The following is a 17880-nucleotide window of genomic DNA, read 5'->3' as shown; positions in this document are numbered from 1 at the left end:
TCATCTCATCATCTGTAGCTGCTTTATCCTGTTCTACAGGGTCGCAGGCAAGCTGGAGCCTATCCCAGCTGACTACAGGTGAAAGGCGGGGTACACCCTGGACAAGTCGCCAGGTCATCACAGGGCTGACACATAGACAACCATTCACACCTACGGTCAATTTAGAGTCACCAGTTAACCTAACCTGCATGTCTTTGGGCTGTGGGGGAAACCAGAGCACCCAGAGGAAACCCACGCGGACACGGGGAGAACATGCAAACTCCACACAGAAAGGCCTTTGTCGGCCACGGGGCTTGAACCCGGACCTTCTTGCTGTGAGGTGACAGCGCTAACCACTACACCACCGTGCCGCCAGCAGAGCTGCTGTTATAGAAAATGAATCAACACCTTCTGACCAATCAGAATCGAGAACGTAATGCTGCTGTGTATAAAGAAGCGAGAAGCGCGATATTGTTAGCACCTGAGGTGAAAAATGAAATGTGAGCATTTGCATGGGGGGTGTAAACTTTCGCACTCAACTCTAGGCATGATTTTTAGAGTAAAGATCAATTCAGATGTCAGAAATATCACAAAAAAAATGCATCAGATTTATCAGTCTGTACTGTGTTTTATAGTGCTATTCTAACCCTTGTGTATGTTTTATTCCTCTCTGGTCACTTGTCTCGGCTCACTTTATGCTCGAGTTGCTTCCCATGTAAGTCGTCTCGGATCAAAGCCACTGCTGAGTGAATAAATGTAAACGTCTGTTCCAGGTTTTAAATTCCGCCGGCGAAAGATCACAAACTTCCCGACAGGTGGCGAGGGCAGCTGTGCTCACCTGGTGGAGGCCACGCCCTGCGACGAGCCCAGCTGTTTCAGCTGGCAGCTGCTCGGGCTGGAGGAGTGCGTTCCTGCCGAGGACACGGACTGTGGGCCAGGAAGTCAGCTTCCGCAGATCCGCTGTGTCGACACTGATGGTGAGACACACAAAGCTTCAGCTGCATAAAAAACGCACGTGTATACACTCACAGGCCATTTTATAAGTAACACCCCAACATCCACCTGCTATTTTCAGCAGTTCCTTAATCAGCCGATCCCTCAACAGCAGCACGATGCATCAAATCACGCAGATACAAATCAAGAGCTTCAGTTAATGTTCACAATGTTCAAACATCAGAATGGGACAAAATTGTGATCTCACAGTGAAGTGTGACTTTCTTTCACTGTGGCGTGGGTGTTGGTTTGAGTCAGATGAGTATTTTTGGTTTCAGTATTTCAGAAACTGCTGATCTCCTCCTGGGGTTCTCACACACAACAGTCTCTAGAGTTTACACAGATAGGATGGTGCGAAAAACAAAAAAACACCCATCGAGTGAGTGAGTGAGTGAGTGAGTGAGTGAGTGAGTGAGTGAGTGACAGTTCTGTGGGTGGAAACAAACGCCTCGTTGATAAGAGAGGTCAGAGGAAAATAGACAGATTGGTTTGAACTTTTTTGCCAGGAAGGAACTCATAGTAACTCATATAATCACTCTTTACAACCGTGGTGAGCAGAAAAGCATCTCAGCATGCAACAGCAGAACAGAAGAACACATTGGGTTCCACTCCTGCAGCCAAGAACAGGGATCTTAGAATCAACAACAAGTTCCTATTAAAGTGGCCGTTGAGTGGATGTGTGTATTTCATAGTTATTCCACAAAATTGAGTCGTACATCAGCTGATAGCCGATGAGGCGCGTAGCACCGAGTTGTCTATAATCCATGTACGACGAGATTGAGTGGAATATCTGTTTTATTCTATCCACATTCACTGGATTTTGAGAAACAGAACATTTTTATTCTTTTTTTTTTCAAATGTGATAAATAAAAACTTTATACAAAAGTCTGACCAAATAATTTCCGCTTAGAACGTGAACAAACCGGTGAAATGACAGGAGCAATTTGTGAAAAATGTGATAATAATAATAATTCTTGAAAAATTAAAAAAGATACGTTCTTAGCATCAAATACTTTTATTCCATATTTTGTTTTTTGTATTATTGAGGTTTTGTTTTCGAGTAGAGTTTTTATTTCGTCCTCGGTTGGTTTAGCAACATGCTCCGCCATTCTGTTTTTCTCTATTCACGGTATATGAGCTGATATCCTAGTAGTAGAGTAGCCAATCAGAGCGCAGAATTGCTCACATCCAGTGAATGTGGATATATTCACTGCAAAAAAAAAAGATATTTTATATAACTAAAACAGCTTGAATTCAGGAAATTTTGGTGAATATTTCAACACTTTATTAATAGTTTTTGAACATATCAGATTACTAAGCCTATAGTTTGAAACTGTCTTTTTCTTTTGGCTATGACAGTGTATTAGGGATATTGGAGGTTTAAAAAAAAATCTGGAGCTGATGGAGGGGGTAATGTTTCAAGAAAAAAAACTCAAAATTTCTGAGATTAAAGTTGTAAATTTACAAGAAAAAAACTCAGATATTGTCTGCGATTGCAAAGTTAGAACTTTCTGAGAAAAGTCGCAAATTTCCAAAAAACAAAGTAACATTTTTACAAGAAACAAAACTCAGAAAATTTGTGGTTTTTTTGTCAAGGAACCATATCACGTCAGTTTGTGAATCAATATTGGATCAACGTCGTCACACCACAGATGCCACGGCTGAGCCGAGAGTTACAGCGAATGCAGTCATTTCCTCGGCAGTCTGTTTTTTTTTTCTTTCGACGCAGCTTATCACCTTACCGAGAAACTACAAAGTGTGAACTCCTCTGTCCCGAAGATGTCGAAAAAGCTGTTTACAGATTGTTGACGCTGGAGACTCCTTCCAGAAATGTTAAATAAACATCTCGAAAACTTCCCTCTATCAACCATTACACCTTTGTTGATGTACTGTAGATTGTTCTCCATAAACGTCCCTGTCATGAGAGAAATTATAACATATTTGAGTTATTGCTTTAATAATAGTATAGTACATGCTGTTACAGAGAATTAATCACCACCTTCGGAAAGTCGGATATGGTATCGACGTTAGATTTAAAGTTGCGGTTTATGAGCCAGCCTTCACGCATTAACACTTTTCCCAGAGAGAGAATAAGCTGCAGATTTTCCAGACGTGGTCTGTGTTTGTCATGTCTGCTGTCAAAGCTGCAAACTCGCTCAAAAGATCCTATAAAAGTCTAATAAATAAATCATGTGAATTTGTGCTGTTTGTTTCCAAAGATGCTGAAAATCGGTAGGAAGAAACCAGACGACATGAACTGGAGTGTTCAGTTGAGAGCCAGGGCTTTACTGCACCATCTGTGACAAGCATTATTTTGAAGAATAGGTTTCTTTTTTCCCACTAAAATAAGACACTTTTTTTTTAGAAGGTTTTCAAGGGGTGTGTGTGTGAGAGAGAGAGAGAGAGAGAGAGAGAGAGAGAGAAAGTGTTTCAGATGCTCTCAGACACCTTTCTTTCATTTTGTGTGTGGCACCAGACAAACAAAATAGAACTTTTCGTTGGCTTTGCTCTTTTGTAAGTTAGTCTTTTTGTTGTTGTTTTTATTGAGGTTTTTTTTTTATTTTAAGTACCAAGCTGACTTTTCCAAAACTCAAAAGTCTTCGTCAAAACTCTCAGTGCAAAAGAGCTCAATGTGACACAAAGTGTTAATGTTTTGTTGTTGTTGTTTTTATGGATTTGACACCTTTTGTCACTGATTTGGAAAATTCTTTTTTTTTTTTCACTTATTAGAAAAACTCTAAAGTATGACAGTGTATTAGCGTCACTGTAGGTAAAAAAAAAAAACGACAGAGCTGAAGGAAGGAGTAATATTCAAAGAAAGAGCTCAGAAATTCTGATATTAGAGCCCTGCACTCCCGCGGGAGTCCCGCGGGACCCGACGCAAAGCAGTGCGGCGCGGGACAAATTTTGAAAGCTCATTGCGGGTGCGGGCGGGAGGGGGAGTGCACAATGCGGGAGCGGGCGGGAGAGGTGATAAGCTGCAGTCCTGCTAACTAAAAAGTGTTTAAAATAAAATTTATAAATTATTAATTTATGTCTATCATATATAATTTGTGCTGGATATTTAATTTGGCATTAATAAAAACATTTTAAGATGCCTAAATTTGTGGATGTGGTCTAATCTCACGTACGTTTCCGAATGGGTATCTCTGTAAAGCCTCAGCTGCGCATGCCGCCTGGCAACGCGCACCCTCGCTACGTGCGCTAGGTGAAGGATCGGTCAGTGGAGAGCTCAGCTAAGCTCAGCATGTTTAATTCCCCAAGCCAATGACAAGAACTTTCGTGAGAAATAACGCGAACGTCTGCATCATGCGGGATTTGCGGGCAGGAGTGGGACAAAATATGGCAGGCGCGGGCGGGAGCGGGACTGAAAATCATAATTCTTTGCGGGAGCGGGCGGAAGCGGGACTGCACAATGCGGGAGCGGGCCTGAAAATTCTGTCCCGCGCAGACCTCTATCTGATATTTAAGTCGCAAATTTATGAGTAAAAAGTCAGATATTCTCAGAGATTATAAGGTTATAAATTTGGGAGAGAAAAAAAACTTTGGAAAAAAGTGGGTTTTTTGTTTGTTTGTTTTTGTCAAGGAACCAGATCGCTTCACTTTGCAGGTTTGATCGACATCATCACACCACAGACGCCATGGCTGAGCCAAGAGTTACAGGAAATGCAGTCTTTCCTTCTCAGTTGTGTAATATATAGAGGATATTACACGGTTACGTGAAGATATGAAGTTTATCTTTGAGTGGTGAATGTATACATCACGAGTTAGCATCACCAACTAGTGATATATTTTTCAACACGAAAAGATAAACTTCATATCTTTACACCACCGTGTAACATTCTTTATATTATAAAAGAAAAAAAATGCAAGTTAATCAAAAGAATTTTAATTTTGAACCGGTTCGCCATTTTGACAATACGCATCCAGTCAGCGGGAAAACACTACAAGTGACGTCATTGGAGTGAAATATTAGGAATTATTATCCATGCAGGATGCTTTTTCGATGGAATAAAAATGTGTTCTTTTCCCTTCTAGTGGGTTTCATTCATTTGGTTCGATAGCATGCAATATTGTTAGCATATCGCTTATCCTACGTGTATTACGTCACTCTACCCAATGGAGAATGAGTGTTGAATATGGTTTACAATATTGCATGGTTGTCAAGGCAACATGACGTCACATGTTGGAGATTTAAAACTTTCACACTAGTGAGTGACTGGGACAATTTGTAAATAAACATGGCTGCCAGCTTTGCTTTGCTAAATACAGAAGATTTTGAGAGAATTTTGAAAGAGAAAGATGTGTTGAACATCGGAAAGGAATGTGTATAATAATAATAATAATAATAATAGGGTGGTGTAGTGGTTAGCGCTGTCGCCTCACAGCAAGAAGGTCCGGGTTCGAGCCCCGTGGCCAGCGAGGGCCTTTCTGTGCGGAGTTTGCATGTTGTCCCCGTGTCCGTGTGGGTTTCCTCCGGGTGCCCCGGTTTCCCCCACAGTCCAAAGACATGCAGGTTAGGTTAACTGGTGACTCTAAATTGACCGTAGGTGTGAATGTGAGTGTGAATGGTTGTCTGTGTCTATGTGTCAGCCCTGTGATGACCTGGCGACTTGTCCAGGGTGTACCCCGCCTTTCGCCCGTAGTCAGCTGGGATAGGCTCCAGCTTGCCTGCGACCCTGTAGAACAGGATAAAGCGGCTAGAGATAATGAGATGAGATAATAATAATAATAATATTGGCTGGGTTTTTTCATGGTCTATCAGATTTATTCCATTCAGCTACTCGTCTTCGATTCATTCAGTATCATGCTAGCTTAATGGAATATATCTGATAGACCACGAAAAAAAAGAAGCCAATATTATTTAAATATGTCACTCAGATCCACAATGTTTTTCAACACGAGAAGATAAACTTCATATCTTCAAGCCAGCGTGTGATATTCTTTTTATTATAATCGACACATTCACAAACAAAAAGTACCCAAATTTATCAAAACAAAGTTTATCATCAATTTCCTCACGAGTGACAGATAGAGATTTATGTCATGGTTTTGGTTCTCCATGTCCCGGATGGAGCTCGGATGAAAAATACGGGTGGCGTATTTCCCAGTAAAATACTCGTGTCTATGTAATATAGAAGAAAAAAACGAGATTTTCTATTACATTTCTCAGAATGCACTGAAGCCGGGAAGCATGAGAGGCTTGTGTGTTCGTTTGTTTGTTTTTCTTGTAAATTTGTGACTTCTTAATCTTGGAACTTCTAATAAAAAAAAAAAATCTTGGTTTTTTTCCTGAGATTTTTCCTATAAATCCGCGGCGTCTGCAGTGCGATGTTGCTGATCCAACCTTGCAAAGTGACATGGTCTGGTTCTTTGACCAAAAAAAAAAGTTTTTCTGAGTTTTGTTTCTCATTTAATTGTGATTTTTTTTCTCGCAAATGTATGACTTTATAATCTCTGAGAATATCCGAGGTTTTTTTTTTTTTTCTCATAAACATATGACTTTAATCTCAGAAATTCGGAGGGTTTTTTTTTTCCTCAGAATATTACCCCATCGCCTCCGCTCCATATATTTCTCCTTTTTTTTAAGCTAAAATGGCCCGGATACGCTGTCTTACAAAGTTAAAAATTGCAAATGTTTTTTTATTTTTCTTTTCTAAAAATACTTCTTGTTTCACAGCCGATTACATTCAAGTTTAAACACAGCTATTCAGTTCTGTTGAATAAACAGCAAAGTAACTAATGATAAACAGCGTTTTCAAGAAAGTCGTTAAATGTTATTATGTATTTGACCCCATTTATCGACTGTTAATTCACTTAATCATGAACAACACTAATGCCGCTTTTCCATTACAAACACGGCTGAGTCGGGCTGAGCTGTGCCGAGCTGAGTCGGGCTGAGTGGGGCTGTTGGAGTTGTATTTCGACTACAACCGCGCTGAACCGTGCTGGCTGGAAGTGGGTGGACACATTGGGTGGAGTTAGCGAAAGTGGGTGGACGTCACGTGATGTCGTTAAGCAGCGCAAACAGTGACATCAGTGAGCTTTTAAGCGGTAGTCTCACGACCCGAATAGTAAACAATAAACACGGAGGACATGGAGTCGTTAGTGTTGCTGGTCTTGGTGCTGTGGCTTGTTGTCACCGACAACGCCAACAGATACTGGCAAGAGCGTATAGATGAGGCGAGGCGCATAAGGCTTCAGAAATTCTCGTAATTCTCCTTCTTCCGGGTTTACGGTGTTTACAGATCCCAGCGTGCTCGCGGGGCGTGTGTGGGCATGTGAGGACACTCCTCCTCACCAATCAGTGCACAGGGGAGTGTCTGCTCACGCCCCTAGCCTCACTCGGCACGGTTTGGCTCGCTTCAGCCCCACTCCAAAACCGTGCGAGTTTTAGGGGCTAAGCAGGGCTGAAGCGAGCTGAGTCGTGCTGTTTTTTGGTAGTCGAAACGCGAGCCGTGTCGGGCTGAAGTGAGCTGAAGCGAGCTGAAGTGAGCTGAAAAAGGGTAGTGGAAAAGGGCCATATCAGTTAATATTGTAAGGGAGCTTCGCCGATCTTTTTGTTTTTGTTTTATTTTGTCACCTTGTACATTGTTTATTGTAAATCGTGAAAAGTGAATATTCTGGTCTAGGGGAAAGTTAACAGCTTCTTGTATTTGTACTCGTACTTGTGCTTGTGTACTTCTCAGCTTCTCAGTTTCCCCTTGAGATATTTGGCCTTAATGGAAAATGTAAGAAGGTTCACACACACACACACACACACACACTGCACGCATTACCTGAAGTCGAACACATCTCGAAGGAGTTGCCCGAAAACCTTGTACACTCTGAAAACCTTGAAAAGTCTGACACTAAAAGGTATTTTAAACCCTACACAGGCGCTGCACACTTTCCATCCACCATTTCATCGTAATATAGGTCATGCTTTTCAGTGATGAGTAAAGTAGAAAGCCGCCGTTATTACAACCTCCAGGCGGCTGACATTTGCTCTGTCTGACAGGGTTTCGTGTTTTCCTGCATCATAATGGTGGATAATTCAGCAGATCAGAAGACGTCTCTCTCTCTCTCTCTCTCTCTCTCTCTCTCACACATTAAACAGGAGCTACAGCAGACTGACTTTTATACTTTTACACCACACGTTGATGGAAATTGATTTGTTCGTTGTTTTTATTTCGCTGTATCGGAGAAAATGTGTTGTGATGTTTATGAAGTGCGTCTACAAACCAACCTCCTGAATTGCACAATCGATGTCGTATCAACAACACCGATGTCAATAAGAGAACTTGTTTTGATGATAGTTATTTGGCTTTTCTTTTCTTTGTGTAGTATTATGCATTTTTTTCTTCTCATCTTGATTCTCTGTGAAAGTTAGATAATAATTTTAGTTTACATTTGACTGAAATGTCACAGTGAGAAATCATTCTTTCTTTCATCATTATTCCAGAACACGGGGACACTTCAGAAGTGCTGTAACTGTTGCTTTAATCCCTTCCAACACACTCTGTAGACGATCCTGGATCAAGGATTAAAACACTCCTTATCATGCTGTTATAGGAAAATAATCCACAACAAAGTGGTGGGCATAAAGGCCGATTTATACTTCTGTGCTGAAGTATTTAATTTGTGCTAGCAGCGCTGGCGCAAATTGTTACTCTCACTCAGGATCTTTCTACTTTATTATTATTATTATTATTATTATTATTATTATTATTATTATAACATTTTTAGGATGATATTTCTCCATCAGTTTTCCACCAATCATCACCAGATTTCACATTAAGAATACCTCTGGGCTGAATTAATTTGCTATGACTTTTGGTGCTGATCTGGATCACTGATCTGGGATGATCCATGAAAAATGGGCTTTTTTCCTCACGAAGCGTCATTCTCTATCTCTTACCATTCTGGATCTATAGGGTACAGTGCCCAGACGTCCCGGTTCGTAAGAGCTAGCATAAATCACTATGACTTTAGTCACAGTATCTATCTAGTTATTATTATTATTATTATTATTATTCATTTCATCTCATCTCATTATCTGTAGCCGCTTTATCCTGTTCTACAGGGTCGCAGGCAAGCTGGAGCCTATCCCAGCTGACTACGGGCGAAAGGCGGGGTACACCCTGGACAAGTCGCCAGGTCATCACAGGGCTGACACATAGACACAGACAACCATTCACACTCACATTCACACCTACGGTCAATTTAGAGTCACCAGTTAACCTAACCTGCATGTCTTTGGACTGTGGGGGAAACCGGAGCACCCGGAGGAAACCCACGTGGACACGGGGAGAACATGCAAACTCCGCACAGAAAGGCCCTCGCCGGCCCCGGGGCTCGAACCCGGACCTTTTTGCTGTGAGGCGACAGCGCTAACCACTACACCACCGTGCCGCCCATTATTATTATTATTATTATTATTATTATTATTAATGATTTATTTTATTTTAAAAAATTATTATTATTATCCTATACGGCTTTAGGGCACTATTTCTCCATCAGTTTTCAACCAATCATCACCAGATTTCACATGAAGAATACCTCTGGGCTGATCTGGATCACTGATCTGGAATGATCCATGAAAAATGGGATTTTTTTTTCCTCACTAACCGTCATTCTCTATTTCTTACCATTCTGGATCTATAGGGTACGGTGCCCAGAAGTCCTGGTTTGTAACAGCTAGCACAAGTCACAGTATCTATCTATTTCTTAATCTCTTATTATTATTATTATTATCCTAATATTTTTAGGACACTATTTCTCCCTCAGTTTTCAACCAGTCATCACCAAATTTCACATGAAGAATACCTCTGGGCTGATTTACATTGCTATGACTTTTGGTGCTGATCTGGATCACTGATCTGGAATGATCCATGAGAAAAGGGATTTTTTTCAATCACTTATAACTGTCAATTTTCATGATTTTTTCAATCAGGTGTTTTTTTTTTTTTTTGTTCAGGGCAGCAGGGCACACCTTTTCCTCACTAAGCATCATTCTCTATCTCTTACCATTGCGGATCTATAGGTTACGGTGACTAGACGTCCCGGTTTGTAACAGTTAGTGCAAATCACTGTGACTTTAGTCACAGCCTCTATCTAGGTATACTTGCACTTGCATGTCAGCTGTGCATCTCCTCTAGGAGGCGCTATTGCATGACACACACCAGAATTCACTACTTTTAGACATCGAGGAAGAGTGGAATATGAGCTCCATGTTTCACTGCAGAAATAATAAACAGAAAATAATAAACGTGGACAAACTTGTGTTGAAACAAATTTACTGTGGAAAAGTAAGTTTATGTGATTAATTATAAACCGAGTGAATCTTCACAGAAAGCATTCCTGAAGTATTTGAACTCCTCCGTATTCAGCAGGATGAGTGTCTCGGAGTGAAATTCCCAACAATCTGGAATGAGGCACAAAAATAACACCATAGTGTTTAAATCCACAAATTTAGGTGCGGGATTAAACTGGCTGTTAGAACGATCTACAGCCACTACAGAGCCTCACACTTTATATATTTACATTTACACAATATCGTGATAGTAGATTTCAGCTTGGCGGTACGGTGGTGTAGTGGTTAGCACTGTCGCCTCATCGTAAGAAGGTTCTGGGTTCAAACCTCATAGCTGATGGGGGTTGTTCTGTGTGGAGTTTGTATGTTCTCCCCGTGGGTTTTGGTCCCAAAGCTGATTCTCTAACCATGAGGCCGTGGCATTTTTTTCATCATTATTTTCGAATGCAGGGACACTTCAGCGGTGCTATAAGCGTTGCTTTAATCCCTTCCAGCACACTCTGTACACCATCCTGAAGTCAGGTTTAAAACACTCCTTGTTTTAAAAATCACGCTCTTATTGGAAAATAATCCACAACATCTCTCCAGAAATGTAACTCTGTTGTGACACGGCGTAGATTTGACACAGAATTGCAGTCAACAAAACACCATTGTGAATGGTCTGTGCTTCCATTGAATGATGATGTGTGGTTAAAGCTGGGTCTTCTCTTCTCGTGATAGTCATTCAGATCTCCAATCGAATTCAAATGATCTCCAGTCATTCAGAACGGGATTTCTCAGGTAGTGTTTAACTGAATTATGGAAAACTTTTCCATTTCTTTTTAAGAAGCTTTTATTTGTCACATACACATTAGAGTACAGTGAAATTCTTTCTCTGGTGATGCTGGTGATGATGGCGGTGATGATGGTGGCAGTGGTGGTGATGGTGATGCTGGTGGCAGTGGTGGTGATAGTGATGGTGGCAATGATGGTGGCAGCGATGGTGGTGGTGGTGGTGATGATGGTGGTGATAGTGACAGTGATGGTGGTGGTAGCAGTGGTGATGGTGGTGGTGATGCTGGTAATGGTGGTGGTGGTGGTGATAGTGATGATGCAGTGATGGTGGTGATGGTGCTGGTGGTTTCATGGATGAGAATGAGGAGGAGACCGAGGTTCATCATCTATATGATGAGATAAAGACAAATGACTGAGGTAATGAAATAATAAAATGTCTAGAAGAGCAAAAGGCATATTGCTGCCATAGGCTACATTTAACATTGAGTTCAGGTCTGAAATCCATCTTTTCTTTCTTTCTTTTTTTATGTGGTGCTTCCAGGAGGCTCAGGCAAAGCAGACGGTTAATGAAAATGAAATTCAGATTTTTACACTGATGTCAGGAAACATGCAGAGTACGTTACTGTTATTTTTTTGCCAGCGGCTTGAAACAGAAACACATGTTTGGATGCATATGGATGTGGTATTATAATAAAGAATAATAAATCATGAAAATTCATAACACTTCTCATGACTTCTTTTAAAAACCACATCAGCTTTGTTTGTTCCCATTTCTGCTTTTTTTTCTTTAAAATTGGGTCAATCTAAAAGGCTGTAAATGTGTAATGGTGTATTTTAAAACCATCAAAATCAGGTCTCAAGCTTCATCCTGTACATACCATGAATAATAGATGTGTTTTCAGAGGCTCATGGGAGCTTTGAATCTATGCCTTCATCTATTTCAGGCCCTGATTAACACTTCACTCTTTTGCACTCTGCTTGTTTTTTTTTGTTTTTTTTTAATGCAGCATTGTGTATTATGTACAGTGTGTACCTGGACTTGTTTGAGGTCCTCATTCGATTCTGTGCAGTTTTATAATGCTGTTTCTTCAGAAGCACTTCACTGAGCATGTCGGACCTTTATTTCACTTCATAAAGGGATTTATTATATAGACACGAGTGTTTTACTGGGAAATATGGCACTCGATTTTTTCATCCGAGCGCCATCCGGGACATGGAGAACCAAAACCGTGATATAAATCTCTATATGTCACTTGTGAGGAAATCAATGATAAATTTTCTTTTGATAAATTTGGGTCCTTTTTGTTTGTGAATGTGTCAATATAATAAAAAGAAAATCACATGTTGGCTTGAAGATATGAAGTTTATTTTCTCATGTTGAAAAACTTGTATTTTTTAGCTAGCATGATACTGAACGAGTCGAAGACGAGTAGCTGAATGGAATATATCTGATATACCATGAAAAAAAGCCAGCCAATGTTATTATTATTATTATTATTATTATTATTATACATTCCTTTCGAGTGTTCAACATGCCTTTCTCTTTCAAAATTCTTTCAAAATCTTCCATATTTAATGAAGCAAACCTGGCGGCCATGTTTGTTTACAAATTCTCACAGTCGCTCGCTAGCACAGAAGTTTTACGTCTCTGACGTGTGATGTCATGTTGTCTTGACAACCATGCAATATCATAAACCATATTCAATGCTCATTCTCCATTGGGTAGAGTGATGTAATACACATACTGTAGGATAAGCGATATGCTAACAATATTGCATGCTATCAAATAGAGCCCTGCACTCCCGCGGGTGTCCCGCGGGACCCGCCGCAAAGCAGTGCGGCGCGGGACAAATTTTGAAAGCTCATTGCGGGCGCGGGCGGGACCGGAAGTGCACATATGCACGTGGGCGGTGATAAGCTGCAGTCCTGCTAACTAAAAACGTGTTTGAAATAAAATTTATAAATTATTAATTTATGTCTATCATATATAATTTGTGTTGGATATTTTATTTGGCATTAATAAAAACATTTTAAGATGCCTAAATTTGCAGAGAGAGTCAGATTGCCAGATTGAGTGAGGAATGGCATCTTAAATTTGCCATTGATCATCCTAACAGGAAATCCTTTGATCATTCTAATGACTCGCAGTTCACACCCAGCTAGCAAGAAAACCATGAGTGAAGTGATTTACTGCTTGCATTAGTCTACAACTCTAATCAGAGAGACAGGTTACACAGTGATGGTAGGCTTGACTCAATGCTATCCCAGAAATCCTTCCTGTAATATGCAAATTTGGCTGTCCAATCAGAGGCGGCCAAATTTGCATATTACAGGAAGGATTTCTGGGATAGCATTGAGTCAAGCCTACCGTCACTGTGTAACCTGTCTCTCTGATTAGAGTTGTAGACTAACTCAAGCAGTAAATCAATTCACTTCTCTTACTAGCTCTGCTTTGCAATAAATAAATAACTAAATAAAACACACACCATTGGTACAAAGCAAGCCCATTCACTTTTTTATGCTGATCAGAGAATTACAATGGTTTCTAATGTAATAAAAATGTGTGATTTGTGATTAAATATTTTAATCGCTTGACAGCACTAATTGTTATCATTATTATTAGAGACACTACATGCTGAATTCAGAAACAAGGTAAATAATAACAAGCGTGAGCTGTAGATATTTATGCTCAAATCCACTCAAAGTAGGGGGCGGGGCACCATCACGCTGTGTCAAGACAAGAACCTTCCTGAGAAATAACGCGAACGTCTGCATCATGCGGGATTTGCGGGCGGGAGCGGGAGCTGGACAAAATATGGCAGGCGCGGGCGGGAGCGGGACTGAAAATCATAATTTTTTTGTGGGCGCGGGCGGGACTGAAAATCATAATTCTTTGCGGGCGCGGGCGGGAGCGGGACTGCACAATGCTGGCGTGGGCGGGAGCGGGACTGAAAAATCCGACCCGCGCAGACCTCTACTATCAAACCAAATGAATGAAACTTGTGAGAAGGGAATAGAACACGTTTTTATTCCATCGAAAAAGTGTCCTGTGTGTATAATAATTCCCGATATTTCACTCTGATGATGTCATTCCCACTGTTTTCCCGCTGACTGGATGCGTGTTGACAAAATGGCGAACCGGTTCAAAATTAAAATTCTTTTGATTAACTCGCATATTTTTTGTGGATGTGTCCATGTAATATAAAGAACATTACATGGTTGCGTGAAGATATTTTCACTCGTTCACTTCATTCACTTGTGAATATGTTCGGCACTCGAAGATAAACCTCATATCTTCTCGCAACCACGTAATATCCTATTTATCACGCTTATTGAGCTAGCTACTCAAAAATCACATTCAACACTCCGTTCCGTGTCATCATACAATGTAACATGACACCAAATGAACAAGAATTCTCAATTCTGACTGGACGGAAAATGCTGATTCATTTTCAGCTTCAGAGCGTAGGTTTATTTTAATAATAATATTAATGTGCTCATTCTAATACATTATTGTTTCTACAGGAACAGCTCATGCACAGGGACTTGTACCACAGACGATCCTCATAAACAGATTAAATATGTGTGTAATCATTTATATGGTGATGTATTGGGGAAGAAAACGTTTAACATTTAGTCTCCAGTGCCAGTGACTTTGTCACAGTCAGAGATAAAGCTGTAACCATAGGTTTTCTGACATCTTCAGGAGAGAGGAGTTCATGCTTTCTGGTTTCTTGGTAACTAGACAAGCTGCCTTTTTTTGTTGTATTACTTCAAGAGAAAAAAGAAAGAGAGGCTGGTGAGGGAAAGACTGTTTACAGCTGCTACGTATAACATAAGTGAAAACCAGATCTAACGTGTTTTGCAGATGTTCTACGTTGATGCTCAAATTGATGTTCAAGCTAGATATACATACTGACTGTCAGAATGTGCTACTGTAGTTTACTAAAGTAAACTGTGACAAATGTGCACTAGAAGTTCCCTAGCTAACTAGTTTAGTATGTTAGTGACCATGGGCTATTTAGCCATGTTGTTTTATATGGAGAGCTGTTATATTTCATATTCATGCACACTACTAGTACAAAATGTAAATATATTATTAATAAAATTATATATTTATGGTTCATTTGTCCTAAATTATAGTTCTTGCTTATCTTATTATAATTTGGTTTGCTTTTAAGACTGGACTCCACCCCCAAATTCCAAAAGTATTTAATTACCACCAACAATTTGTTGGAGGAGGTAATGTTTTTGGCTCCATTTGTTTGTTTGTTCCCAACGTAATTCAAAAAGTAGTGAACGGATTTTGATAAATTTTGGTGGAAAGGTGGGCCATGAGCCAAGGAACAACTGGTGAGATTTTGATGCAAATTCATGTATGTGGCTTGATGGAGGTAGACACTCTACCAAGTGCCCTTCTAATTATACAAATGCTTTCAAACAAAAACTAGAAGGGCACTTGATAAAGTGCATACCTCCACCAAGTCACATATCCGGATTTGCATCAAAATGTAATCACTTGTTCCTTGGCTCATGGCCCACCTTTGCACCAAATTTCATTAAAATCCATTCACTGTTATGTTGTGTTGGGAACAAACAAACAAACAAGGCGGAGGCAATACATGGTTTTCACTGATGTCATGGCATTCCGGGGAAAGCCCTCCAGCCGCCATCTTGTGGGTCAAACAAAACAGACCATCGCCATTACCGGCTACGTTATCTCGGACGAATTTATATAGTCAGTTTTCTAAAATAAAGATCAATGTCAGCAAAATCAAGCAAACAGAAGTATATAGATATATTAGACGACATCTCACGACAACGGTATGCAGCCAAACTGGCACGAAGTGGACAAAGATGCATTTTCAAGTGACTATGCAGGGCTACCATCCATATCGTACCCTGATATTGTGAACTATTTTGTGAATAGTAAAAGTGCCTACACACTTGACAACCTCAAAGCATACAAGTCGCTGGAGTCATACAATTATTTTGTCTGTGGCTGGGTCCGTGAAGTCCACCATATAAAAACAAGTGAGAGCCGTGTCCTAATTACAGCCAAGGTATGTAAACATTGGAATTTTAGAGCTCTCAACACTGCATATAAATATATGTGTGTGTATAATATCGAGTTGATTTAAGACAAATTTTACATCCATTAGTGGTATTACAGTACCATGTCAGTGTACAATGTAAACGTACACTCAGCGGTTCCAGTTAGGCATTCTCCAGAGATTGTTTACACGATGTTTTGGTTTCCAAAAACAAACTTAAACACAATTGATTGTTTATTTAAACAACTTACCACTTATAAAATGATCAGAGCAGACTTTTCTGTGTTTGGAAGGCTGATAATCCTTGCGGTTGATTCTCGCAAGCCATAGATTTCTCCTTTGTATGCTGAGTTTCTTTGTTTGCTCGCCTTCGTGCTCCCGTACAGTGGGAATTCCATAAAAGCTCCGCTTGACGTCATCATCTGACCTATTACGACAGCGTGAATACAACAGGTGTGCACCATTGCTAGCTTTAAATAGCCTGCTTGGGTTCTTTTGAAGACTTTGTACTCGCGCGTTACAATGTGTGCTCAGTGACCCATACGGTAAGCTTGCCCCACAAGATGGCCGCCACTAGGGAATCCTCGACTCTGTGACGTCATGTGCAAACTTTGTATACATGTGCTTGACTTATCGTATCTGATTGCTAAAAACAAAATAAACAATAGTTCACTATTTGTAAATGTGTTCCACACTCAAAATAGTTCCTCCAATCTTCAAGTTTTTGTCATGAGAACAGAATTATGGGATTTCTCTGAAAGATTTATAGAATGTTGCCTTCGAATAAGAGCTAAAATAAAATCACTCCAATGTTCCTGTGTGTGCAGGTAATGAGGTGAATAAGGAGCTGTGTGATGAAGCGTCACTCCCCGGCCCTGTTTCTTGTGTTGTCCCATGTCCTAATGACTGCGTCCTCAGCCCCTGGACATCTTGGTCCACCTGCTCACAGACATGCTCGAGCAAAACAGCCGAGGGCAAGCAGACGAGAACGAGAGCCATTCTGGCTTACAGCGCTCGAGAAGGTAACAGGGAGGATTTCCTCACACATCTCTCCATGTCCTAGGGCAGTTTTATTTCTAGAAGTTTCCAAACTAATTACAGTGACCTGTACTCAGCACCACTGCTCTTTTGTCAAATTAGCTTGTATTCATTTATTCATACAGTATGACTTAAAAGTCCTCTCTTATAGCCAGATAGCTGTGAAGGCCTTTACGTGCTCTTAGGTCAAATAATTCTGTCAGGTTAGCTTAGCTCATACTAGCAAGCAGTAATAAAAGGCATGAACATTTATACATTTGGTTTAAGTAACCTTGTTACTATGTTATTTTTTTTTCTTTTTAGCATGCTGACTAGCATTAGCACTGAAAGTAAAACATTTATGAATGTGACCTAAAAATCATTTTGCTAACCTTGCCATGTTAGCTCATATTAGCTCTCATACTAGCATTGCTACTGAAGATTATGAACATTTCTGAATGTGACTTAAAAATCCTCTCAGAAATCTTACCAGGTTCCCTCATATTAGCCACCTAGCAACTAACAGTGAACGTTAATTACATTTTTTTGAAAATGACCTGAAAATCCTTTCGTCAGATTAGCTTATCTTAGCTAGTTAGCAGCAAAGGTCATGACCAGATATGAATTTGGTTGAAGTAATATTGTCAGCGATTATGTTTAGCTACTTTTATGACTATTTTAGTAATGCTAAAAACACTTGCTGAAAAGCTTTGTGAAGGTTATAAATGTTTATGAATATTAATAAACCTCTCAGAAATCCTGTCAGGT

The 17880-nt window shown here is 40.2% G+C and overlaps 1 protein-coding gene across 1 annotated transcript in view; it reads left to right on the top strand.

The window, feature by feature from the left end:
- Positions 1 to 17880, top strand: part of thsd7ab (thrombospondin, type I, domain containing 7Ab) — a 388049-nt gene that overhangs the window by 233000 nt on the left and 137169 nt on the right. The window contains exons 7-8 of the mRNA XM_060900617.1: positions 753 to 956; positions 16923 to 17117. Of these exons, the coding sequence (XP_060756600.1) occupies positions 753 to 956; positions 16923 to 17117 (399 nt within the window). The remainder of the gene's footprint in view (positions 1 to 752; positions 957 to 16922; positions 17118 to 17880) is intronic.

This window comes from Neoarius graeffei, chromosome 19 (assembly GCF_027579695.1).
Source record: "Neoarius graeffei isolate fNeoGra1 chromosome 19, fNeoGra1.pri, whole genome shotgun sequence".
Taxonomy (NCBI): Eukaryota; Metazoa; Chordata; class Actinopteri; order Siluriformes; family Ariidae; genus Neoarius; species Neoarius graeffei.
This window is presented reverse-complemented; position numbering and strand designations above follow the sequence as displayed.